The sequence below is a fragment of the Pelophylax lessonae genome, assembly GCF_965119305.1.
Source record: "Pelophylax lessonae genome assembly, chromosome: 6".
Taxonomy (NCBI): Eukaryota; Metazoa; Chordata; class Amphibia; order Anura; family Ranidae; genus Pelophylax; species Pelophylax lessonae.
In genome coordinates, this window is record NC_138773.1 from 93,047,174 (window position 1) to 93,075,015 (window position 27,842).

At 41.8% G+C, this 27,842-nt stretch overlaps 1 protein-coding gene across 1 annotated transcript in view; it reads left to right on the plus strand.

Annotated features, from left to right (window-relative positions):
• The window catches only part of UBE2I (ubiquitin conjugating enzyme E2 I), a 44,447-nt gene extending 22,776 nt beyond the window's left edge, over positions 1-21,671 (plus strand). Inside the window, exons 2-7 of the mRNA XM_082260566.1 lie at positions 10,235-10,311; positions 10,395-10,478; positions 12,705-12,777; positions 19,177-19,286; positions 19,365-19,444; positions 20,950-21,671. Coding sequence (XP_082116692.1) covers positions 10,246-10,311; positions 10,395-10,478; positions 12,705-12,777; positions 19,177-19,286; positions 19,365-19,444; positions 20,950-21,013 — 477 coding nt within the window. The 5' untranslated portion in view covers positions 10,235-10,245 and the 3' untranslated portion in view covers positions 21,014-21,671. The remainder of the gene's footprint in view (positions 1-10,234; positions 10,312-10,394; positions 10,479-12,704; positions 12,778-19,176; positions 19,287-19,364; positions 19,445-20,949) is intronic.
• The last annotated feature ends 6,171 nt before the right edge of the window (positions 21,672-27,842 follow it).

Below are 27,842 nucleotides of genomic sequence, written 5' to 3' on the forward strand. Positions count from 1 at the left end.
ATTCTATTATTGCATACAAAGCCTGCTCGGATTGGCAAAGGTTGTATAAGCCCTCCTCTCTGACTCCAAGCAGGCTTTGTATGCATTAATAGCATACACCGCTTGCCGTGATTGGCTCAGCACGGTACATAAGAGTATTGCAGCACAGGGCTAACCTTTTTAATAGGGATGTTCTGTAACTAGCTGAAGCTACAGTACCTGGCGTGTAAGACGACCCCCGATTTTTGGAGTATCTTTTTTTATTTTAAAAAAAGTCGTCTTATACGCCGGAAAATACGTTACACCAAAATTTTTTGATTGCCCACTCCCACCCGCAGCAGAGGTAAAACCGCCCGCTCCTGCAAGATTTGCATTGGGTCCCGCGGGAGCCGAACCCAATGCAGCCCTCTAGAAAGGAGTACTGATAACAAGGATGCCAGCACACTGTTTACACTAATTGTGGCACTAATCACCCTGATTAGTGCAGCTCCATCAGCGTACATCAGTGAAGAAGCAAAATTTTAGACCCAACTACGTTTTTGAAAGGAAAAAAAAAATTAACTTTTTTTTTTCGTTTGGCAAACAAAACCCAGTGGGTATTAAATACCACCAAAAGAAAGCTCTGCCAAAAAAAAAAGATTCATATTTTATTGGGGTGCAGTGTTGCATGAATGTGCAATTGTCATTCAAAGTGGAACAGCACTGAAATCTGAAAATAGGCCTGGGCAGGAAGGGGGTGAAAGTGTCCGGTATTGAGGTGGTTAAACTGCTGTAGGTATGAAGTACAGGCATCTAGAACCGCAAGGTCCCAATCACTATGATGGACAGCCGGTCTGTAAAACTTTCCTGCACTCCTCCCAGTACTACTGACCAAGATTTTTTTATTTATTTTTTTATCTTGAAGTGACTTTTCCAGATGAAAACACAAACTTGCTGTTGAAGTTATTGACCCCCACATTTTGACGCACAACTGTAAACTTTCAGGATTTATCTTTCTTTTAGAGATTAAGGTGGTGTTTATAATAGAGGTGGTGTTTATAATGGACATTAAGTGCTTGGGGTTAATTTTAAAGTTGAAAAATAAGCCTTGAGATGAATGAAGGAAATGCCCTGGCTCTGTGCTTTTAATTTTTCATGCGTTGTAGTAAAGCTCTCCTTCAGCGTCTTTTGTCAGATTTTGAAATGTATTTGCTTCGGATGCTGGGATTTTCCCTGCTGCCTCTTAAATTAAAAAAATTCTAATTTCCAGGAAGTGAAAGTTGAGCAGCACAGGCTGCAGGAAGTTGTCCTTTTTTTTTTTTTTTTTTTGCTCTTCTTTTGCGCCGGTTTGATCCATGAAATTTGGTAGCAGTGGATTACATGTACTTGGGAGTAAAGTATGCCTTGTGACGTTGATTTTAGTAGCATTCGTAGCTCTAACTACTTTTGACTTGTTTCTTGAAATTGCTCTTTAACCCTTTGACTATCCTAGACATATATAACCGGTTCTGAGCCTGTTTTTTAAAGTTGCACATCTGGCATTTCTCATAGGTAAAAAAGTAATTGTAAGGTTCCATCTCGGGAACCATCAGCATTTTGTGGGTACAGCTGTACAGCCATCCACTTGTATAGACAAATGTACATGGCACCTGCAGCTCCTTGGGCAGTACTTGAGATTTTCCAGGGGTCTCCAAACTACAGCCCACGGGGCAAACCAGCCACTGATGTGAGGTGCGCCTCTGATGGGGTCTCAAATATGGGGGGGAGGGAGGGTTTTGCTGCTGGGTTCCCCTCTTGCGAGTGTGGGACTTTTTCTTTCTTCCTAAATCCTATCATGTGATTCCTTAATAAAATGGATTTTTTTTTTTTTTTTATAAATTTGGTTTAAAAATATTTAGTGAAATGTACAGTTTGGCCTTGTACTACTTTGGAGACCTCTACTCTAGATATCAATGGGCATGAGGGCTAACCACTTATACACCGATACACCTGCTGTTTATTTACATTAGCAGACTGACTGAATGCCAAGATTCTGATGTAATGGGGAACTTGTGAACTTTTACAAATTATTCACAATGGGGTGTTTTTTTTTCTCTTTCCTTGGCGCAGAACTTGGGGAACCCTTTTAAATATTCACATCTACAGCACACAGAACATTGGAGTGATAAGCTAGCAGTTGACGACACTTGTGCTTGTTTATTGTAAAACTTGTGCTTGTTGTAAAACTTGTGCTTTTTTTTTTTTTTTTTTTTTTTCTGCACAGATGCTCAGTTCTGGCTCAAACTTGAATGAGCAGTGTACAGGGGGCAGCAGGGCAAAGATTAGGGGTCAGGAGAGCATACTCCATGGGGGGCAGTAGGGCTCACTGCATGAGATCAGGGCACATTTTAGGCAAGTTTCATTTTATTAGTCCCCATGAAACTACTTCGGTTTGCTGTTTTAATCAGTGCCAGTCTGACCTCTTTATGTACAATGCATTAGCTGTGGTCCTGCTAGGTGAAATTTTGGATACCTGGAGTTGGGTTTTAAAGCTGATCCTCCAGCTTTTTGGTGAGGTTTTAAATAGTTTGGATCAAGCTGGTCCAAAGGAACTGTTCCCTTCATTACTAGGTGCACTGTAGAAGGCTTGTTTCAAATTTGTGTAGGAAACACCTACACATTATTTATTTATTATATATATATATATATATATATATATATATATATATATTACACCTACACACAGTTTACACGGTCTCCTACCACAACTTCCACCCCAGCAGTGCCATAATGCACGTGAGTCCAACTACAATAGCGAATTTAGTAATAATGCACACCAGTAAGTTATAGATCACCGAAGTCCAAAAATCATTCAGCTTAACTAGTTCATGAACACCTTTTGTTAAAACCATGAAAATAAAAAAGACAGTGCTCAGCATAAATAAGTACATCCCAACAGATTGTCAGAAAACCTTTACTTCTACCTGTTTTCACAGCGCCTATTGGCGCTCACATGACTCCCGTCTCTATTCTCGCCTGACATCTCCAGCGAGCAGAGCCGAAATCTTCTGACGTCAGCTGGGGAGGCAAGGAGGAGAGAGCCGGGAGTCGCATGAAGGCCAAGCGGCGCTGAGAAAGACCTGTTACTTCAGGAGGTGATGGTTCCGACTTCGGAACGTTTTTAGGGTTTTATTGAAACCTGTTTACAGTTCCCAGGAAGGAAGGCATGATGCGTCCAATCCTGGACCTCAAGGCGCTGAACTGCCTTGTGTGGGGGCAGAAGTTCAGAATGGAGTTCATTCGTACAGTGGTGGCATCCCTACATCAGGGGGATTTTCTTGCCTCTATCGACATCAAGGATGCTTACCTTCACATTCCAATATGTGCTGGTCACAAGCTCTTCCTCCGCTTTGACATTGGAGAAGAGCATTATCAGTTTGGGGCGTTACACTTTGGTCTTGCCTCTGCTCCTCGGGTCTTCATAAAAGTGTTAGCCCTGGTGGTAGCATTGTTATGCCAATGGAGGATTGCGAAGTTCCATAGGAAGTCCCTGCAAAGGGAGATTCTGACCAAATGGGACAAGACTCCATTCTCTGGACTAGGAATGCACCAACATTATTTTAAAATGGATAGAACAGGGACATACGCCAGAAACAGGCAGCGGCATACACCTGTAGCTGCCACCCTGTCGCAGTACTGTGACGGATTGGCAAGTGGTTAATTTAATTACCAATGGTATTTGTATTATGCAGCATGAGGGGGTTAATGTATTGCCACTGCTGGTCACTGATGCATTAGTGACTGACCAGTGGCAGTTAATTAACCCCTTTCTGCTGCATTAGTGCAACCAGTGTTAGTGTTAATTAACATTGGTTACACTGATACTGGTTGCACTAATGCAGCACAAAGGGATTAATTGCCACTGGTTGGTCACTAATGCATCAGTGACCAGCAGTGGCAATACATTAACCCCCCCTCATGCTGCATAATACAAATAACCATTGGTAACCTCGCCTCAGCGTGCCCCCACCCCAACGATGGCAATCTCCTTACTTGTCGGCACCTCCATGTTACAGGCAAGCAAACTCTCTGCTCCTCCTGTGTCCTTCCTTTCAAAAGTCCCGCCTCTGGCCAGCGGCCCGCCTCCCGGTGATATTACTACTACGACAATGTGTATGAATGAACTAACATGGCGGGTGGGCGAGCGGCCGGTAATAGCTATAACTAAGTGAGCCCTTCACTTCCCTGTCAGCTGAGATACCCGCCTGATAGGGAAGTGAAGCGCTCACTTATAGCTATTAGGAGCCACTCGCCCGCACGGTGTGTTCGTTAATTCAGGGCTCGACAATCCCCGGGCGCCAGGTCGCATTTGCGACTAGAATTAGCGACCTGGCGCCTGGGGGTGCCCTGCAGAAGGTGTCCTGTCATTTTTGCCCGGACTTCCGCGCACGGAGTGCACGGACTTCCGGGCTGTCCGAAAATTGAGGCCCCGGCTTTTCGGCCTACTTGAGATGACAGGCTTCCAATGGGGAACTGGCGCCCTCTTGTGGAGGCCGGGAGTAATGACTGTTTCCACTGCCTTTTTGTTCTCGATTCATTCATTACCATCTCCCTGTCCAGTTAGTTACCTTTGACAGGGAGTGTGGTTATTATTATTTAATTTATTTTTTAAATGTAAAAAAAAAAAAAATATTTTTTTCTTTTAATTATTAAAAAAAAAAAAATGTATGTATGTGTGTGTGTGTGTATATATGTGTATATATATATATATATATATATATATATATGTATGTGTATATATATATGTATGTGTATATATATATGTATGTGTATATATATATGTATGTGTATATATATATATGTATGTGTATATATATATGTATGTATGTATGTGTATATATATGTATGTATGTGTGTGTGTATATATATATATATGTATGTGTGTGTGTATATATATATATGTATGTGTGTGTGTATATATATATATGTATGTGTGTGTATATATATATGTATGTGTATATGTATATATATGTATGTATATATGTATGTATATATGTATGTATATATGTATGTATATATGTATGTATATATGTATGTATATATGTGTGTGTATATATATATATATATATATATATATATATATATATATATATATATATATATATATATATATATAATAATAATTTTTTTTTTTTTTTTCCCTCATCGCCATAACAGCCGAAGGCCCCTTTCACACGGGCTGTCTGATCAGGTCCGCCTGTCAGTTTTTCAGGCAGACCTGATCGGACCCTTGATTCTCCTCTATGGAGCAGTAATCTGCCGTCATCTGATCCTGTCCACCAAAAGCAGACGGATGGTGGTTCTATTTTCTATCCATCCCGTGGATCGGATCAGATGGCATCGGATGGAAAGAGACAGACAGTCTATTTTCATCCAATTGTGCTATAGAGGAGAGTGGGGTTCTAGTCGTATTTATGTGTAAATTTAGTATCCGTTTTATTAAATAAAGCTTGGTTGTTAGTTTTAAAAAAAAAAAAAACTGGCTCCTAACTTTTTTAGCTGGCTCCTAGATTTCAGGAAAATTTGTCAAGCCCTGCGTTAATTCATACACATAGTCGTAGTAGTAACCTCACCGGGAGGCGGGCCGTCGGCCAGAGGCGGGACTTTTAAAACCTGTGCTGCGCCCGGGGCAGCCATCATTAATTTCGGCATCTTTAACCCCTTTTCGGCCGAAATGGAATAAAACTATTTTCGGCCGAAAAATTTCGGTTGCAGAAATTCGGTGCACCACTACTCTGGAAAATCAGATCCGGCTGAGCCAGGCAACAAAGGAGTCCCTGATATGGTGGCTTCGTTCTCCAGCGCTTTGACTGGGCAAATCCTTCCTCCCCTTGTATCGGAAAGTGGTCACCACAGATGCCAGCCTGTCCGGCTGATAGTATCATCTGATTTATGCCTTCCCTCTCAAGCTTCTGCCAAGACGTCTACACAGGATTGAGGCAGAAGGGATTCTGGTCATCTTGGTGGCTCCGGGCTTGGCTTGGTACGCCGATCTGGTGCGGCTGGTCGCCGACTTTCCTTGGGAGGATCTGCTGTCCCAAGGACCAATCTTCCATCCTGCTTTACAGTCGCTGGCTTTTACAGCTTGGCTGTTGAACGCCAGACAGCTTGGCTGTTGAACGCCAGATGCTGATGGATAGAGGTTTGTCTGCAACGGTGATTCCAACGCTGTTAAAAGCTAGGAAATCTACTTCTAGGAAGATCTACCATCGTACATTAAAGTCATACATTGCATGTGTGAATCTCTTGGGGTTCATCCTCCCTCTCAGTGGCTCAGATCTTGACCTTTCTTCAACGGGCAGTTGAGCAGAAAATGGCCTTAAGTACTATCAAGGGACAGGTGTCGACTTTAGTGGTCTTATTTCATTGGCCCTTGGCCACACACTCACTGGTGTGCATTTTTCTTCTGGGAGTTAGGCACTTGGCCCTCCAGTGCAGTCTCCGTTGCTGCCTTGGGACCTCAATTTGGTGCTCTGTCCTTCAGAAGCCTTTTTTTTTTGAGAATCTTCAGACGATTCCCCTGCTTACGCTGTCCCAGAAGGTGGCCTTCTTGGTGGCTTTCACTTCTGCGTACAGGGTGTCAGAATTTGGCGGCGTTATCTTGTCATTCACCTTACTAGGAGATTTTTTTCCCTGTTCCTTCCAAAGGTTGTCTCTGATTTCATTTAAATGAAGACATCGTGTTGCCTTCCCTGTGCCCCAGGCCAAAATATCCAAAGGAAATTGCTTTGCATGCCTTGGATGTGGTCGGGCAATTTGGGTGTATCTGGCAGCTATGGAGTCTTTTTTAGGAAGTCAGACTCGCTATTTGTGCTTGCGGATGGGCCTCGGAAAGGGTTGTTCACTTCCTCTGCGATCATTTTCAGATGGATCAGATAGCCAGTGATTCAGGCCTATTTCATCAAGGGTCAGGTTCCTTCTTTCCCAGTCACGGCGCACTCTACTCAGGCGCTCAGTACCTCCTGGGCCTTCTGTCATCCGGCGTCAGTGATGCAGGTTTGCAGGGCAGTCACCTGGTCGTCAGTGCACACTTTCACAAAGTTCTACATAGTGGATGTGTTGGCATCTGCGGATGCTTCTTTTGGCTGCAAGGTTTTGCAGGCTACTGTTTAGAGCACCTGGTCCTCTTTGAGGGTGTATTTTTTTTTTTTTTTGTCTTTTTTTTTTATTTTTTCATGTGACCTCCAGTTGTTTGTGGTTAAGCTCCATGTTAACTGGTTGGCTATAGTTGGCCTTGGGAATTTCTTTTTCGCTGTTCCCACCCCTCATGTTTACTGCTTTGGGACATCCCAATGGTTAAGAATATCAGGAGCTGTGTCTGTCAATGAACAAAAGAGAAAATGGGATTATTGACTTGCCGTAAAATCCATTTCTCTGATGTTCATTGATGGACACAGCACCCACTGTGGAGTTGTATTTTTCTGACACTGCTTGTAACAAAACTGAGTACCTATAGCAGAGAGGAAGTATACCTACCCCCTGGGACTGCCATGAGCAGTCCCCCCCCCCCCCCCCCCCCCAGCTGCGTTCCACAGCTAGCCCGGATCTCCGTCCTGCATGGCTGCCGAAGACTGGTTCAAAGACGCTCTGATTGGGTCTCGTGTAAAAACCCGGAAGTGATAACATGAGTGACATCACTTCCGGCTACTCTGGCGCCAGATTAAAAAAAATGACAGCTTTCAAAACAGCCAAACTTGTTTTTTTTAATGCTTTGCAGAGTAGGGGTTTGGGGTCTTTTAGATCCCCAGATCCCTCCACAAGAGTACCCGTCAAATTGGCCAAAATATCGATATCGGCAACGAAAACCGATCGGTCGATCACGAATATATATTATAAAATATAAAACCGCAGTGGTGATCAAATACCACCAAAAGAGCTCTTTTTGTGGGGGGGGGGGGGGGGGAAACGCATCAATTTTGTTTGGGTACAGTGTCGCACGACTGCGCAATTGTCAGTTAACCACTTGCCGACCACCCCATGCAGATTTACTGCGGCAGAGCGGCTGGGCTGCGCATAATCACAAATATCTATGTAATTATGTGCATGCGGTCTCTGATTAGACACGGCAGGAGCCAGACCACGGGAAATGTAGGCACAATCGCCACAGGCCTCCAGCAATCTTCACAGAAACTGACAGGAGAGCCACCTACCTATGTAAACAAAGCAGGCGGCTCTTCTGTCACTCAGGCACAGAGAGATTGTAGCTGAAACACTGATCTGTGTTGTCACAGAGCCGCCCTCCCCCCACAGTTGGTATACACAATTAGGCATACATTTAACCCTTTGATCACCCCCCAGTGTTAACCCCTCCCTGCCAGTGTCATTTATACAGTAACAGTGCATATTATTTAGCATTGATTACTGTATTAATGTCACTGGTCCCTAAAAAGTGTCAAATGTCAGGGGTCTGATCTGTCCGCCGCAATGTCGCAATCCCGCTAAAAATCACTGATCGCCATTACTAATAAAAACAAAAAAAATAAGTCCAAAAATCTATCCCGTAATTTGTAAATGCCATAACTTTTGCGCAAACCAATTTAAAATACGCTTTTTTTTTTTTTTTTTTTTTTTTTTTTTTACCAAAAATAATTTATTGGGAATGTTTTATAACCGAAAGTTAAAACAAAAATTTGTTTTATAGCGCAAAATCTAAAAACCTGCAGAGGTGATCAAATACCACCAAAAGAAAGCTCTATTTTGTGGGGGGAGGGGGAGACATCAATTGTATTTGTATACAGCGTCGCATGACTGCGCAATTGTTAAATAACGCAGTGCCGAATCACAAAAAAATGTCCTGGTCATGAAAGGGGTGAAAATTTCCAGAGTGGAAGTGGTTAAAGTAATGCACTGCCGTATTGCAAAAAAATGGCCTGGTCATGAAAGGGGGAGCAGAAGTGGTTAACGGGCCCTGTGGTCACCTGTCCTTATTTCTGCAGTGCTTTTTATAAATGGCAATGCAGAAATGCACATTCACCTTCCTGCTGTCTTGAACCCACAATGGTAGTATAGTGGTAATAAGCAGCCCCCTCCCTCCAGGTGTATGGCAAAGCATCACGTGTTGTAATATGCAACCAAATGGGTTTTGAATGCAAAAAACTTCATATTTGTTTTTCTAAATTGAATAGCTTTTGTACACAGGCCTTTTGTATGTGCATACATTGTTTTCAGCCTTTGGTGTCTTTTGTTGAGAAGTTTACATCTTTTAAGGGTAGTGATGGCGAAACTTGGCACCCCAGATGTTTTGGAACTACATTTCCCATGATGCTCATGCACTCTGCAGTGTATTTGAGCATCATGGGGAATGTAGTTCCAAAACATCTGGGGTGCCAAAGTTCGCCATCACTGGTATGTTCCCTTTTTTAGCACACAGTGATCACTATCCTCCTAGTTATAGTCACCATTGAGCCTAAATTGCACTTTGACAATGGTGGGTCTTCAGCAGTTTTTTTTTTTTTTTTTTTTCAAAATTTGAAGAGGGCTTTAAGAAAAACAAGTTCAAAACATTTCTGTTTACATTTGAAATTGGCTTCAACCTGGAAATAGAGTATTCAAATAACACTGCACCCAAGGGAAATTTAATTACAAATGTGTACTTAACACTCTCTTGCATAAGACCTCTAGGCTTGCGACATACAAAACCTAGTGGCATTATCCAGAGCATTTTTATTGCATCATAATTTACTTTAAAGAAAAGAAATGTGTCTTGGAAACGTTGCTTGTAATATCCCCCCAGGTGTTCCGGAAAAGACTTGTGGTTCTCTTGGGTGCATTGCTGTGGATAAAGGTTTAAATCCATGTTCTGCACTTGAATGTGGAATCTTATGCTCTAAAGTTGACTCTTAAGGACAGACATATAGAATCTGCAATATTATACTTTAAAAAAGGATAAAGGTGCAGGCTCTGGGACTGTCACCCTGATTTTTGTCAATATTTAGTGAGTCGCCAGGAGCAAATGGTAGCATGGGACGTCTAAATTCCTGTCTTGCATGCAAAAAGGATATCATAATGCAATAAGTGTTGGATGGCCACCCTTGAGTCTGCACCTTTTTAAAGCAAATCCATAATGGCAGCTCTGCATTTCTATCAGTCGGATTCCTTTTTATGAGCATTCATGAAAATACTTTTGTTGTAGTGTGCATCATGGACACTAGATGGTGATGATGTGCAATATTTGAATTCTGCATCCATGTCCCTTTGCCCTATCCTGAAATTAACTTTATACTTTTATTTTTATTAGGAACCCAAACTATGTCTGGCATAGCCCTGAGCAGACTTGCGCAGGAGAGGAAAGCTTGGAGAAAAGACCATCCTTTTGTAAGTGGTGGTCATGCACCAGTTTTATTCGCTCCTAATCTGTATGGTTAAATTGGTAATTATTTGATCTTTCTTTTGCTAAGGGTTTTGTGGCAGTACCAACAAAAAATCCAGATGGCACAATGAACTTGATGAACTGGGAGTGTGCCATTCCAGGCAAGAAAGGGGTAAGACTGAGGATTCCAGAATTTGTGTGTAGGACTTGAAATTACCAAACAAAGCATGTGCAGAAGGGCCAATTTACTGAAGGGAGAATTTGTATCTGACAAGTCGTCTTTCAGTGGTTTACCCTCCGCTTGGAATTTTGGGTGCTCAACACCTCCAAATACCTTCTTTATAATAAAATTTAAAAGCTAAGTTTACTTTGTGGAACACATTACACCTGTATTTAGCACCCCTATTCACAGTGATGCCAGGCAGGGGGTACTTCTCCCCACAGTCGCTTTCATAGTCACAATTGGCACAACTGTGGGGCTTTGCCAGCACAGCCACGTCATTTATTCAGAGATCTGTGAATGAAGAAGCTACAGGTTCTATCTCCCACCGCTGCAGGTGGGGCTGTAATTCTCAGTGGATTGCTAGGGCATTACAGAAGCATGCTTGTAGCCCATTCACACTTCCTCCAGCTTTCTAACAGCCCAAGTAGGTACGGTCAGAAAGCTGGAGGACATGTCTGCAGGAGCAAACATTGCAGTCCTGAAGGAAGAAATAAAAAAAAAATGCACTTTTTTTTTTTTTTTTCTCTCCCACTACAAGGCAAACTTGTCCTTTAAACTCAACAGGGGGAGTGGGACTTGCTTAAATGGACTGCAGAGGGCGTGCATAACTGAGGACCAGGGCATGTGTGAATAAAGGAGAATTTTATGAATCCTATTTTAACTAACTATCCTTCTACATACAATATATTACCAAAAATATTGGATGAGCGAATTTGTGGTGAAGGAACTTGACTGGCCTGCACAGAGTCCTGAACCCGATTAACACCTTTGGGGATGAATTTGAGCGGAGACTGCATGCCAGGCTTTCTCGTCCAACGTCAGTGCCTGACCTCACAAATGCGCTTCTGAAAGAATGATCACAATTCTAAACTTTGTGGACAGCCTTCCCAGAAAAGTTGAACCAGTATAACTGCAAAGGGTGGGCCAACTCCATATTGAACCATAGGGACTAAGACTAGGATGGCAGTAAAGGCAGGCGTCCCAATACTTTTGGTAATATTGTGTATCAGTAGCACTTTAATGAAAAGTTTGCGCCTTTGCAAATATCTTTTTCCCATAGACACAAAAGGGCATACAGTAAACCCCCCTCCATTGCGGGGGTTACGTTCCGGACTCAGCCGCGAAAAGTGAAAATCCGCGAAATAGAAAAACCCTATTAAAATGCATTGTAGGCATGTTTTTTTTTTACTGTCACTGTACGTGTAAAAGCATTTTAAGGTCTTTAAACACACTTTTAAAACAATAGAAACTCATTTAAACACATAAAATATACTGAGACAGAGCAAGAGCTATGGAAAACACAAAAATATTTCATTTTTAATGATTTATATAGTAAAATAACATTACAAAAAAAACGCAATATACCGGGACCGCAAAAACTGAACCGCGATGGAGCGGGGGTTTACTGTAAATGCCTAGTGCATTACCAAAATGTACTAATAAAATAAAACCAATAAGTGCATACTCACACAATAGCCATTGGCTAAAACTGTGATGTAAACACAACCCAAGTAGCAGAGGTGAAGCTCACATGACCCTGACATCAGTCAGACTTGCCAGCTGACTCATTTCAAGGGACGAACCCTATTCAGAGCAGAGCTGACAAGTCTGCGATTAGTGCTACTGTGCTTTGCTTCAGTAACGTTCAACTGACCACTCTTAAGCCCCGTACACACGCGCCGAAAATTGGCAGGGAATTTTCGTCCGACCGATCTGCCGATTTTCGGCTTGTTAGTATGATGCTTCCGACAACCAACTCCGACTTTTCAGCCGAAAAAAAAAAATCTTGTGTGCAGACTATAAAATTTTTGTTGGCCGTCAACACAGCGGCCGATTTTCGTGCAGTCAGTACAGATTTCGACAGGGAAAAATCTGATGAGCAAGTCTGGGCATGCTCAGTGAAGAACGTACACAAAGAAAGCAATCCAACACATGACATCACTTCTGAAGTAGAATTTTGTTGGGCGAGAAAATTCGTGTGTAGTCTAGGCACATTCCAACCAACAAAACACAACTCTGGACAAAAGACGGACGATTGGTCGGCCGATAATCGTTGCGTGTGTACGGGGCTTAACTGACACAGCTTGCTGTATTGGGGGAAGAGCGATTTTTTTCATACAGGTCACTAACCATTATTTTTATTCTAAATGTTTGCTTGTTTCCTGTGCCCTGCAGACCCCTTGGGAAGGAGGATTATTTAAACTTCGGATGCTGTTTAAGGATGATTATCCCTCCTCACCTCCGAAATGTAAGTTTGTGGGTTTTTTTTTTTTTTTTAAATGCGAAGTGCTTCCTGTTATGGGGGTGAAAGCGATCTGCCCCGGTCTTCCATTTGGACTCTCAAGTTGTCACACAGGCTTCTGATGAAGACTACAAGTGGCCCTTTTAGCACAGTTATGTGGGAATCACTGTTATGATTGGACACCCAAACTGAGAAAAGGCATGTAGCAGAGTTGCACGATTCTGGATAAAATGAGAAACACAATTTTTTTTTTTTTTTTGCTTAGAATAAGGATCACGCTTCTCGGCGTAACATCTTTTACACTAAGCAAAAAAATTGAGCTTACCTTACGGTTTAGTTTTTTTAAAATTCATTAAAATTTTTTAAAATTATTTTTTTTTTCCCCAAAAAACTGCGTTTCAAAGACTTCTGCGCTAATACAGTGTGACAAAGATTGCAAAGATCACAATTTTATTCTCTAGGGTCTTTGCTAAAAAAAAAAAATATGTTTGGTTGTTCAAAGTCATTTTCTAGCAATAAATACTGATTTTAACTTGTAAGCAACAAGTGTCAGAAAAAGACTTGGTCTTTAGGAGGTTAAACTGCCCTCGCTTACAGGTGGGAAGTTCATTCCTTTGATCTAAAAGAACAAAATGATACATTGTAAAGCATTGTCTATAGTTATCTAGTAGCCTTAAAGAGGTTGTAAACCCATACATTTATTTATTTTATTTTTTTTTTCAATCTGAAAAACACATAATGAGCTAGTATGCATCGCATACTAGCTCATTATGAAATACTTGCCTTAGAACGAGCCACCGCCGTGCCGCCCGCTTAGCTGTATGACGGGCGACATGTTCAGTCGCCCGTCTTTCGGGATCGCGGCATCCGGCCATCTGATTGGCCGGAGCCGCGGTGACGTCACTCCCGCGCGGGAGCCGACGGTCACGGCACGGGGCTCTGAAGTAATGGCACCAGCGCCCGTTCCTTCAGAGCGCATGCGCCAGTGATGTCACTGGCTGCATGTCGGGTAAATATCTCCTAAACGGTGCATGTTTAGGAGATATTTACAGTACATATAGGTAGGAGTTGCATAGGAGGGTTTACTTCCTCTTTAAAACAATGTTAATAAACATTTGGTGGAGGCTTTTTGCTTTTTTTTATTTTTTTATTTTTCGTGAAGCTCTACTATGAAATAAGGGCTGCTGGAAATCGGGATATGGATATGCAGTAAAAGAAGAAGAAATGTCTAACAATCTCAAAGGGAAATAAAGCAATTGTTTGATACAGTGCTTAAGCAAGCTAAATGTCATTCAGTTAGGATTTATGGCTACTTTTACAGCTGAACTGCTTTGGGATAACTTTTCATGTACATTGAGCCTCTTTGTAGGATAGGAGAGGTTTATACACTATGCAAAAGCTGGCCATTTCCCCAGAACAGCATTGAGAGATTTTTTTGCGCACTAGGAGTACACCAAAATGTTTTTTTTTTTTTTTTCCTTGTACCAGTTGGTCAGTGGTCCCCCTCTGATCCCAGGATCCCTATTGACTGGAGGGTGCCTTGGTTGGGTGGGCAGGTGTGCCCATGCCAAGATCTTGCCCCCACGGCTTGGTAAGGGCCAACACTTGACACCACCAGCATTTGCTTCCAGGCTGCCTTTTTATGCAGAAGAGAGGCAAATTCAGCCTGTTCCTGTGCAATCTGGTGGTTTTGATGTCCCCCCCCCCCTAATTTTAGGTGTGCACAGCATTGGCTTCTGTTGCCAGAACCACGTCTGCATCTAGTCCTGGCTTCCTTCTGTTGCCGGAACCACTTCTTCATCTGGTCCTGGCTTCAACGTCCCTTTGCTAGTGATGTCATCACTGGTTTACATATCCCTTTGTAGCAGTGCTGGGCATCTCTTCTGTATGTGGTGTCGCTGGTGGATTCCTGGCTGGATGCCATCTTTTGAGATTGCTATCCATTTTTGCAGGATGCTGTGATCCACAATGTTTGCTGTTTGAGATCTGAAATTGTTTCAACCTTACGGGGTTTTGGATGAATAAGTGCCCCCTCTAACTCGAAACTGCTTATCTCAGGTTAACCACTTGTGGACCAGGCAATAGTAAAAATATGTTGTTACTTTGGCGTTAAATACTGGGGTTATGGCAGCAGCTAGTTGCCATAACCTCAGTATTTTTATTTTTTTTTTCTTTTTTTTTTTTTTTACTTTGGCCAGTTCTCTGTAAGATAAAAAGTGGCTTTGCGGGTGGCCTTGCCACAGGACAACTTTCGGAAGCGGTGGGAGGGAGTAGTGCACAGTTTTATATGACATGTTGGATATAGAGAGATTTTAATCCAAGTGTATTGCTTGTTTTTTTTTTTTTATTTTATTTTTTTTTTAAATATATTGCAACAATTGTCATTTTATTCTCTAGGGTCTCTGCTAGGAGAAGGTGTGTGTGTGTGTGTGTGTGTCTGTCTGTCTGTCTGTCTGTGTGTGTGTGTGTGTAGGTGTATATAATTAAGCCTGGGTTCACACATATGTGATGTGCGGATTCCAGCATCACATCTCCCCTGCAGGCAGTTTACACAGCCCTCTGCGAACCGCTGAGGGTGTCAACACAAAGTTATTGATACCCCCATATCAGATCACAGTGAAAACTGTGAATTTGGACAGGAATCAGATTGCAAGGGTGTGAACACCCATGCGATTCAATTCCACTTCAGGAGGAAAAGGTTTCCGCACCTTTTCTCTCCCGCACCTGGCGGAATATACAATGCGGTGCGAATCACGTGCAATGTCTGAAATCGTAGTAGTGTGAACCCAAGCTTAAACTTGTAAACCCAAAAAGTTCCAGAAAAGGCCTGGTCTTAAAGTTAACGAATGCCCTTTTTTAGGATTGGGCGTAGAAGAGGAAGTTGAATATAATGGGGCCCCTATCTATGGGATGCTCTAAAGCCTTTATTAGGGCAGGGGAAAAAAAAAAAAAAAAGTATTGGGAGGTTAAATGACTCGGGGGGGGGGGGGGGGGGGGAAATTAGTTTGAAGACCTTTACAAGTTAGAGATTTGAGAACTCGGGGAAGTAAGGGCCAGAGTAAGAAGTTGGTCTGTTACAGACACCTGCACAGGTTGAATCCCAGCTAGTTGATGGAGAGTTAAATTGTTCATAACATTTGTTAAAATCTACCGGCGTCTACAACTTTCATGCTCGGTTCACACATCTGCAATGGCAGACATTGCATGTGATTCAGAGCACTGCTCTGAAAAACATGTGATGTCTGTGCAATGTGAATTTAGCCATACAGATAGTATGGCTGAATTTGCATCGGATCCGGCACAAACGCACAGGACCCTTTTTTGGGTCCGTGCCAAAATTGGATCGCATGGTGGTTGAGCCCCCCCACCTTATCTTGTCCTGTTGTTTTTCAACTTCTGTTATCAGACCAAGCTTTGCAACAAAAGTGAAAGTTAGAGGGTTGATGCAAACCATTTGAACACTGATGGATTGGTTTGGTCTTATGGAAAGTCCTTCTAACTCTACCTTCTCCAAAACGCTGCTGTCCAAGGGGGTCTTGTTTCTCCTCATACAGGAGCTGCCCTAAGACAGGAAGCATATTACTGGCTAAGTGTCTGTAAAAATAACTGTTCTGCCCTTATATGCTGTCACTGGGTGTTTCTTCAGGGTCCTGTTCCCTTGCTTTCTCTTTTATAGGCAGCAAAGCTCAGGTGTCCTTGGTTTGGTAAAGTGTATTTAAAACCAAAAGGCCTTGTTCAGTGACAAGAGGGGGACACTCCTTTACTTTTTAGAGGTCTTTTCCTCTTTCACTTCCTGTCATTTTGAGCCCGGAAGTAAAGGGAGACCTTCTAATGGGACACAGACCGCAAAAATGGATGGGTCCTTCCAAATTCTCTTCAAAGCTTTGAAAAAATAAAAATAAAAAATTTTGCCTTTTTACATACAATTTTTAATACTTTAAGTCTATGGATTTGATATGTCCCCCCTTGGAGACCAAGATGCTTAAAGTATGTTTTTAAGAACCATTCCCTATAGTAACAAATGGGAAGTATTGTGCTCTACCTTCTACCCCATCTCCCAACCCAGTCCTCCTTTTTTTTTTTTTTTTTATAGGGGCATATTTATAAAACCCTAAATGTGACATGCAGTGGTGGTGAATCATTCACTGTACACAAATACATTCATCAGGAAGATTAACCTCCCTGGCGGTCTGATTATGTCAGGATTTCTGTGCTAAATGCGGTACATTCTTTTGCATGGAAATCTATTGTTTTACATTTTAAAACTCCTTTCCCCGCTGTCCTCCCGCTGAGTGCTTGGCCGATGCCGGCACCTGTCTTCAGGTTTCCTTCCCTGCGAGCGTTGCGATGCAGGGGGTGGAACCGGTGGCAATTTAAAAAGTGTAAATACACTAAATGACATGATACATAGTTGTGATCCTAACGGATTACACTGTATCATGCCACAGGATTTCACCTGGTGACTTTTCCAGTGCCCTGCCTGTGCTTTGTGCCTGAAAAATTGAGACTGGCACATAGCTCTGTTGGAAGAATCATTGATGTCTCTTACTGGCACATAGCTTGTGGAATTTGGGAAGTATATCAATGATTCTTCCAACAGAGCGATGTGCCAGAAAGACATCAGAATCATCGCTGTCATTACTTTCCATACCTGATGACGAATTTTCCCACGAATCGCTATCGCTCAGTTCGTTATCGTTTCGCTGTCGCGGTTTTCCAGTTTGTCTAAAAGCGCTTTTGCGCATAAAACACTTTTTGGACGCCCTGGTCATTTAAAAATCTTCTAGGCACAAAGCACTGTAAAAGCACAGGCAGGGCACTGGAAAAGTCACCAGGTGCAATCCTGTGCTGAAATGGCATGATACAGTGTAATCCGTTAGGATCACAGCTTTGCATCATGTCATTTGTGTATTTACGCTTTTGAATTTGCCGCTGGTTCCACCCCCCTGCGTCACAACGCCCGCAGGGAAGGGAACCGGAAGGAAAGTGCCAGCAATCAGCCGTGCACAGAGCAGGGAGAGAGAGTGTGGGGAGGAGGACGGGGGGGGGGGGGAGCGCAGGGAAGGTGAGTAACAATCCGGGGTAATCCCCGAGTATGGCTCGGGGTTACCGCTTTTGGAACTGAAAGTTACCCCGAGCCACACTTGGGAATACTGCTAAGGAGGTTAACCTGTGGGGAATGTCACATATGCTGAGTTGTAAATCTGTCCTTTATTAAAATACTCCTCTGTCCTATTTGCTCTTTAAATTTTTTGCCTGACTCCTACCTTTGCTCCAGACTAGATATAAACTATATAAAGGAGAAGTTCTTCTTTTGGAACATGTTCCACCCATATTTAGGGTGGAACATATAACATGCTTCAACAGCCTCCGCCACCACTGCTTGTGGTTCTGAATGCAAAATAACGGGAGGAGAGAAGCGCAAAGCCACCTATAGTGCAGTATTGTTACAAAATCAAACCCAAAAGCAAGTTATGCACTCACAGGGTATCCAGTACAATAGGCATGTAATGTTGACAGATTCTCAGGGCAAGGGAACACTGGGGAAAACCGCAAGCGCAATCTGTCAGTCTTGGCATCAGCTGTGTGAGCCGGAAGTTGGGAGGATGCTGGCTGGTTCTCTCAAAGACTGAGAATCTGCAGCTTTCAGTGTGACTAAAGGGCCATACACAGACTTACTTACCAAAACCATATAATATGAGGTCAAACCTAAACACTTTCAATTTGTATGCAATCTGGCAGGCCCTTGCACTACATAGAAAAGGTAAATCTGAAGGAAAAAGTCTTCAGAAAATCTTAGTGTGTATGGCCCATTAGGCTACTGTAGTTCTGAAGATAGACTGTGAGGTCGCTAATCAGCTTACAGGATGTCAACAGCCAACCGGTATGCAGATACGAGCTAAAAGCTTCAGGGATTGTCTGCAGGATTCCAACATTTCACCCCTGATTCACTTATTTTTTGCAGGGGAAAAAAAGTGCAGTTTTTTTATTTTATCTTAAAGGTGAATTTATCCTTTAATGGTGACTAAACTGAATTGCTCCTTGGCTTTATCAAAGACCCTCCTCTGCCATGGATATTGTATGTAATATTTTCAAATACACAAAAGCTATACCTGCTGCTTTGTCTCAAATTGTACTCTAAATGTTTGAACAAAATGTTCAGTATTTTTCTAAAACCCATCTGTTGCAAATATGTTCATTTTAAGTAGTGTACAATTGTGTATATACTGCCAGAGGCTATAATAAAAATAAAATTGTGTACCCTTGAAGTTGTGTCCCTTGATTGAGCTCACACTCCATTGGGCTTTGTACATCTTTACAATGACTTTCCTACCAAGATACACAAAACATTGATTGGCTCCATTAAGACGTATGGGGTAATCTAAAACTTTTGTCTATATACAGGTAAATTCGAGCCTCCTTTATTCCACCCAAATGTCTATCCTTCAGGCACAGTGTGTCTGTCTATCTTAGAAGAAGATAAGGATTGGAGGCCAGCAATCACAATTAAACAGGTAGGACTGTAACATTTTACTGACTGTTTACCAGCTTTGTCACATATTTTGTATTTAATACTTCCAATCTCTCCACAGATCTTGTTAGGAATACAAGAACTTCTAAATGAACCAAATATACAAGATCCAGCTCAAGCAGAGGCATACACAATTTACTGGTTAGTAAGACTTGTTTGGAAAGTTAGTATTGTAAACTTACAAAGTGCATGTGCACGCTGTAGAGAAGTGATATTCAGCCTTTAACCACTTGACCTCCAGAAGATTTACCCAGCTGCATGACCAGGCCATTTTTGCGATACACTACTGCATTACTTTGACAATTGCGTGGTCATGCAACACTGTACCCAAAAAAATCTATCCTTTCCCTCCCAGCCCCAAATAGATTTTTTTCTAGTGGTATTTGTGCACCCCTGCGTGTTTTATTTTTTTATTTTATTGCGCTATAAACAAAAACAATTTGAAAGGGGGGGGGGGGGGGACTTTTTTTTTTTTTTTTCATGCTATATCCAATTAAAAAATTGTAAAAATCTAATTTCTTCACAAATTTTAGGTCCACATGTATTCTGCTATGTGTTTTTTGGCTAAAAAAAATCCCAATACGCATATATATGCAATCAATATAGTGTTTGCAAACTATGGGACATATTTATGGATTTTTTTTTTATTTTATTTTTTTAATACTAGTAATGGTGGCGATTGAAGACTTGTAATGGGACTGCAATATTACGGCGGACACTGACCCTTTGTGGGAACCAGTGACACTAATACAGTGATCAGTGCTAAAAATATGCACGGTCATAGTACTAATGGCACTTTCTAGGAAGGAGTTGAACATCTAGGGTGATCAAAGGGTTAACTGTGCCCCCCGTCAGAACGTAGACCAGGTTTGTTTTACTAATCAGCGGAAATGCAGAATCGTGTATGTATGTATGTATGTGTGTGTGTGCATTTATTTATATATATATATATATATATATATATATATATATATATATATATATATATATATATATATATATATATATAATTCTGCCCACAGCGGACTATAAGACATTCAGCAAATGGTTAAATTCTATCTGCACCAAATCTCAGGCTATGGCTACTGCTTATACCATATACTTAATAAAAATACATAGGCCAACAATCCACTTTCCCATCATTCCACTCTCTCTCCTGTTAGTGATTCCTGTTTCCATTATGGAGGTAATGCAGTCCCTCTGCCCAAGTACCTACAAACAAGCCCGGTTATTTCTAAGAGGGGGAAGGGGTGGTTTACTGTGGATGTGTAGGAGGAAGGGGTGGTTTACTTTTTCACGGTTATGACTAAGCGAATATAATTTTGTGAAACGTGTCAACCGTTTCTTTTCCTCCTGTCTTTGGCTTGTCGTTATGGATTTACAATAGATGGTTTTTATCATTTTCTACTCAAGTTGGTGTGCGGTTGCTTACTTCTTAATTGTACGGTGGTTTACTCTGGATGTGTAGGGGGAAGGGGTGGATTACTGTGGATGTGAAGGGAACAGTAGGAACTGTCAGATTCAGGATAAATTCGGCCATATTGGCATCCATATCTGTGGACCTGAGGTTTTTTTTTTTGCGGTAAACTGGAAATATATACCCAAACACATGCTGTTAATAATACTTGTTTTTTTTTTTTTTTCAGCCAAAACAGAGTTGAATATGAAAAAAGAGTCAGAGCACAAGCCAAGAAGTTTGCTCCATCATAAGTCAACCGTGTGGCATCTTACAATAAAAACTTTAAAAAAGAAAAAAAAAACAGAACATAAAAAGGAAGGGATTGGTTTGGCAAGAACTTGTTTACAAAAACAAAATTTTTTTGCAAAATTGAATGCTATATACAAAAAGTCACTTAGGGGAGGGGGTTATGTGTGCCATTTTCCATTTTCGCCACTTGTATAGAGTTCTAAATCTGCTGAATATTTCCCCCCAGTTTTTTCATACAGGGTCTCTTCCTTCCGTCTTTTTGTATTTTGATTGTTATGATGTAAAACTTGCTTTTATTTTAATATTGATGTCAGTATTTCAACTGCTGTAAAATTATAAACTTTTATACTTCTATAAATCCACTAGTAATCTATAGTTTTTTCCTTTGCTATCCGATGCAGGCATGCTCTAAAATGTTTAGAACTATATCTAGCCTCTAGCTGGCTGTAGTAAAAAAAAAAACACAGAATGCAATGTCATATTCCACCCCCTCCCTGCCCCTAAATTTTCCTTTTTAAGGTCTTTCAATGACTAGGCTGCCATTCTCTGCAACCTAGCGCCTCAGACAGTCAGCAAACTTGCTTCTGCATCACTTCCTTTGTGTTTATATGGCGTTCTGTCTGTGTTGCTGTTTAGATTAAATAAACTGTTTATATAAAATTTTTGTTTCTTATCTTTTTCATGAAAAAGGACCATAAAAGTAGCAATCTTTTTGGCTTGTAAATTGACATTGAGTTTTTTTTCCTGTGCATTCTGTAAAGAAAAGAACAACTTGATGTAATGTTCATGGAACATAGGATACGCAAAGATTTTGGCCTGGTATCTCGATGTAATTGGCTGACAGTATGTATATGTTTTGTAATCCCAAAATGCAAACTTCAATAAACAGCAGTAAACCAAAAAAAAAAATTATATATTCCTGGTAAGTATAATGAACTTTGTTATAGATCCGGTAATCTCATAAACACTGTAATGCAAATCTAATGCAAATAAAACAAGTCAATTGGAACTGATTTGTTTTTGGTAAACGGTTCTATTATGTCTGTAATCCATTTTGTGGAAAGTGTTTTTTGCTATTTTTGGTTTTTGGGAGGGGCATCAACTGAGCATGAGGGGAATAAAACAAAAAAGCCCAGCTGAGTTGGTTTAAACCCACTGAAATATGTTCCACCATAAGAAGTGGAAAGCCCATCAGTTTTCTTATTTAGAAAGTGGCCACTGCTTGAGGGGAAAAGCTTGCCCACTGTCTGCATGCTGTTGAAGACCACTGCTGTGTGTAACTAGCTTTTCAAGGAAAACTAACTTCAAGATTTTACACACATTTTTGTTTAGTGGATTTAAACCTTAAGTTCAGTTTGGCTTTAAATTGAAGTCCCCTTGTTTTGTTGAGAGAAGAGTTGTTGAGCTTCTGTGCTGCAGTTATGAAGATTGTTTCAGTAGACAGCTGAGAGAGTGCCAAGTGGGAAGGTCTGCCCGGGTAAGATGCCCCATAATATATCCCAGATCTAATTTTGCCTAATTTGGTGCTATGGATGACTGAAACTGTACGTGTGATCTAACCTAAATTCATGTACAGGAAATGAAAATACTCTTCATAGAGAGGGATTGTGTGTGTACAGTATCTCACAAAAGTGAGTACACCCCTCACATTTTTGTAAATATTTTATTATATATTTTCATGTGACAACACTGAAGAAATTACACTTTTCTACAATGTAAAGTAGTGAGTATACAGCTTGTATAATAGTGTAAATTTGCTATCCCCTCAAAATAACTCCCCACACAGCCATTATTGTCTAAAACGCTGGCAACAAAAGTGAGTATACCCCTAAGTGAACATTTCCAAATCTGGCCCAATGAGCTATTTTCCCTCCCCAGTGTTACAAGGTCTCAGGTGTGAATGGGGAGGAGTTGTGTTAAATTTGGTGTTATTGCTCTCACACTGGTCACTGGAAGTTCAACATGGCACCTCATGGCAAAGAACTGTGAGGATCTGAAAAAAAAAGAATTGATCTACATAAAGATGGCCTAGGTAATAAGAAGATTGCCAAGACTCTGAAAATGAGCTGCAGCACGGTGGCCAAGACCATACAGCAGTTTAACAGGACAGGTTCCACTCAGAACAGGCCTCGCAATGGTCGACCAAAGGAGTTGAGTGCACGTGCGTCATATCAAGCGGTTGTCTTTGGGAAATGTGTGAGTGCTGCCAGCATTGCTGCAGAGGGTGAAGCGGTGGGGGTCTGCTTGTTAGTGCTCAGACCATACGCATCAAATTGGTCTGCATGTCTTTCGTCCCAGAAGGAACCCTCCTTCTAAAGATGATGCACAAGAGAGCCTGCAAACAACAGTGTGCTGAAGACAAGCACACTAAGGACATGGATTACTGGAACCATATCATGTGGTCTGATGAGTGATAAGATAAGTGTGTCTTGCCTACATTCAAGCATGGTGGTGGGAGTTTCATGGTCTGGGGCTGCATGAGTGCGGTCGGCACTGGGGAGCTACAGTTCATTGAAGGAACCATAAATGCCAACCTGTACTGTTGACATACTGAAGCAGAGCATGATACCCCTCCTTTTGGAGACTGGGCCGCAGGCCAGTATTCCAACATAACAACCCCAAGCACTCCTCCAAGATGACATTGCCTTGCTAAAGAAGCTGAGGGTAAAGGTGATGGACTGGCCAAGCATGCCTCCAGACCTAAAGCCTATTGAGCATCTGTGGGGCATCCTCAAACGGAAGGTGGAGGAGCACAAGGTCTCTAACATCCACCAGCTCCGTGATGTCATCATGAAGTGAAAGAGGACTCCAGTGGCTCTGGTGAACTCCATGCCCAAGAGGGTTAAGGCAGTTCTGGAAAATGATGGCCACACAAAATATTGACACTTTGGGCTAGGGCTGCACGATATTGGAAAAAAAGTACATTGCGATATTTTTTTTCCCAACGATATATATTGCGATATTGAGAGAGCCATCAATCCAGGCTAAATACAGGGTTAAAACACATATGCTATACAATAAAAGGTATTGGGATGATGAGGTCTTGTTAACTGATAACTTCCTATGCGCTCTTCCTCTGGGGACAGTTATCATTCAGCATTGTTCCCAGCTATCTCTATTGACTAACCCCCCCCCCCCCCCCTCATGTTACAGAGAGGGGTAGGTGTGATATAGTCCTAACATCCTTCCTAGAATGACAACGCTGCTTCTCCTAGATACAGCAGAGAGGAGAACTTGAACCATCAGAAATCAGTGCCTGCCATTGGACGGGAAGATCTATAAGCAGAGAAATCGGGACTCAGTTGTGGTAGAAGAATACAGCCTGACAATGCCGACATCCGTCCCGCATGTTAAGTCCGTCCTGCAGCTCTCCTGTGCCGCTGCTCACTGCTCAGTCAGGAGAGCTGCAGGACGGACTTAACATGCGGGACAGTCGGGCTGTATTCTTCTACCTTCCTTCACTGTGAGTCCCCAATATCGGCTGATCCGGCGATGTGACTATCGCCCACTCCTGCAGCATGATATTCGATGTTACAGCCCTACTTTGGACCCAATTTCAACATTTTCACTTAGGGGTGTATTCACTTTTGTTGCCAGTGGTTTAGACCATAATGGCTGTGTGTTATGTTATTTTGAGGGGACAGCAAATTTACACTTGGGGCTCTTTCAGATGGCCGCTCCGCTGCTTTTCTCCGCTGCGGGACTTTTTTTTTTTTTTTTTTCACGGAGCGGATGACATTTGTGTCATCCGCTCAGCGTGCCCGCATATCATCCCATCCGTTTGCGGATGATATGCGGACATAATGTTTAAGTCTATGGCATTGCGGATGTCCACGGATGACACCGCTGACATCCGATTTTTTTCCTTCCTTTCCGTTTTTTAAACGGATGAAAAAATAGGATTCTGTTCCGTTCCACAAAACGGAACAGAACTGAAAGGAAGAAAATCAGATGTCAGCGGATGGTATTCCGCTGACATCCGCAAAGCCATTGACTTGCATTATGTCTGCAAATCATCCGCAAAAAAATAGGATGATTTGCGGACAAGCGGAGCGGCCGTGTGAAAGAGCCCTTATACAAGCTGTACACTCACTACTTTACATTGTAGCAAAGTGTCATTTCTTCAGTGTTGTCACATGAAAAGATATAATATATTTACAAAAATGTGAAGGGTGTACTCACTTTTAAGAGATAGTGTGTATGTATGCAAAATATATAGGTGTGTGTATGTGTATATATGTACAGTGCCTTGCGAAAGTATTCGGCCCCCTTGAACTTTTCGACCTTTTGCCACATTTCAGGCTTCAAACATAAAGATATAAAACTGTAATTGTTTGTGTTTGTGAAGAATAAACAAGTGGGACACAACCATGAAGTGGAACGAAATTTATTGGATATTTCAAACTTTTTTAACAAATAAAAAACTGAAAAATTGGGCGTGCAAAATTATTCAGCCACCTTAAGTTAATACTTTGTAGCCCTGCCTTTTGCTGCGATTACAGCTGTAAGTCGCTTGGGGTATGTGTCTCTATCAGTTTTGCACATCGAGAGACTGAAATTTTTGCCCATTACTCCTTGCAAAACAGCTTGAGCTCAGTGAGGTTGGATGGGGAGCGTTTGTGAACAGCAGTTTTCAGTTCTTTCCACAGATTCTCGATTGGATTCAGGTCTGGACTTTGACTTGGCCATTCTAACACCTGGATATGTTTATTTGTGAACCATTCCACTGTAGATTTTGCTTTGTTTTGGATCATTGTCTTGTTGGGAGACAAATCCCCCGTCCCAGTCTCAGGTCTTTTGCAGACTCCATCAGGTTTTCTTCCAGAATGGTTCTGTATTTGGCTCCATCCATCTTCCCATCAATTATAACCATCTTCCCTGTCCTTGCTGAAGAAAAGCGGGCCCAAACCATGATGCTGCCACCATGATTCTGCCACCACCATGTTGGACAGTGGGGATGGTGTGCTCAGGGTGATGAGCTGTGTTGCTTTTATGCCAAACATAACGTTTTGCATTGTTGCCAAAAAAGTTCGATTTTGGTTTCATCTGACCAGAGCACCTTCTTCCACATGTTTGATGTGTCTCCCAGGTGGCTTCTGGCAAACTTTAAACAACACTTTTTATGGATATCTTTAAGAAATGGCTTTCTTCTAGCCACTCTTCCATAAAGGCCAGATTTGTGCAGTATACGACTGATTGTTGTCCTATGGACAGAGTCTCCCACCTCAGCTGTAGATCTCTGCAGTTCATCCTGAGTGATCATGGGCCTCTTGGCTGCATCTCTGATCAGTCTTCTCCTTGTATGAGCTGAACGTTTAGAGGGACAGCCAGGTCTTCGTAGATTTGCAGTGGTCTGATACTCCTTCCATTTCAATATTATCGCTTGCACAGTGCTCCTTGGGATGTTTAAAGCTTGGGAAATCTTTTTGTATCCAAATCCGGCTTTAAACTTCTCCACAACAGTATCTCGGACCTGCCTGGTGTGATCCTTGTTCATGATGCTCTCTGCGCTTTAAATGGACCTCTGAGACTTATCACAGTGCAGGTGCATTTATACGGAGACTTGATTACACACAGGTGGATTCTATTTATCATCATTAGTTATTTAGGTCAACATTGGATCATTCATAGATCTTCACTGAACTTCTGGAGTTTGCTGCACTGAAAGTAAAGGGGCTGAATAATTTTGCACGCCCAATTTTTCAGTTTTTTTATTTGTTAACAAAGTTTGAAATATCCAATAAATTTTGTTCCACTTCATGATTGTGTCCCACTTGCTGATTCTTCAGAAAAAATTACAGTTTTATATCTTTGTTTGAAGCCTGAAATGTGGCAAAGGGTCGCAAAGTTCAAGGGGGGCCAAATACTTTTGCAAGGCACTGTATATACAAACCCAATTCCAAAAAAGTTGGGACACTGTACAAATTGTGAAAAAAACAGAATGCAATGATGTGGAAGTTTCAAATTTCAATATTTTATTCAGAATACAACATAGATGACATATCAAATGTTTAAACTGAGAAAATGTATCATTTTAAAGGAAAAATAAAATGATTTAAAATTTTATGGCATCAACGCATCTCAAAAAATTTGGGACAAGGCCATGTTTACCACTGTGTGGCATTCCGTCTTCATTTTATAACAGTCTGGGGACTGAGGAGACAAGTTGCCTAAGTTTAGAAATAGGAACGTTGTCCCATTATTGTCTTATACAGGCTTCTAGTCGCCCAACTGTCTTAGGTCTTCTTTGTGGCATCTTCCTCTTTATGATGCGCCACATTTTTCTATGGGTGAAAGATCTGGACTGCAGGCTGGCCATTTCAGTACCCTGATCCTTCTTCTACGCAGCCATGAGGTTGTAATTGATGCAGTATGTGGTCTGGCATTGTCATGTTGGAAAATGCAAGGTCTTCCCTGCAAGAGACAACATCTGGATGGGAGCATATGTTCTAGAACTTGGATATACCTTTCAGCATTGATGGTGCCTTTCCAGATGTGTAAGCTGCCCATGCCACACGCACTCATGCAACCCCATACCATCGGAGATGCAGGCTTCTGAACTGAGCGCTGAGAACAACTTAGGTTGTCCTTGTCCTCTTTAGTCCGGGTGACATGGCGTCCCAGTTTTCCAAAAAGAACTTCAAATTCTTATTTGTCTGACCACAGAACAGTTTTCCACTTTGCCACAGTCCATTTTAAATGAGCCTTGGCCCAGAGAAAACGCCTGAACTTCTGAATCATGTTATAGATTTTGCTTCTTTTTTGGCCTATAGAGTTTTAGCTGGCAACGGCGAATGGTACGGTGGATTGTGTTCACCGACAATGTTTTCT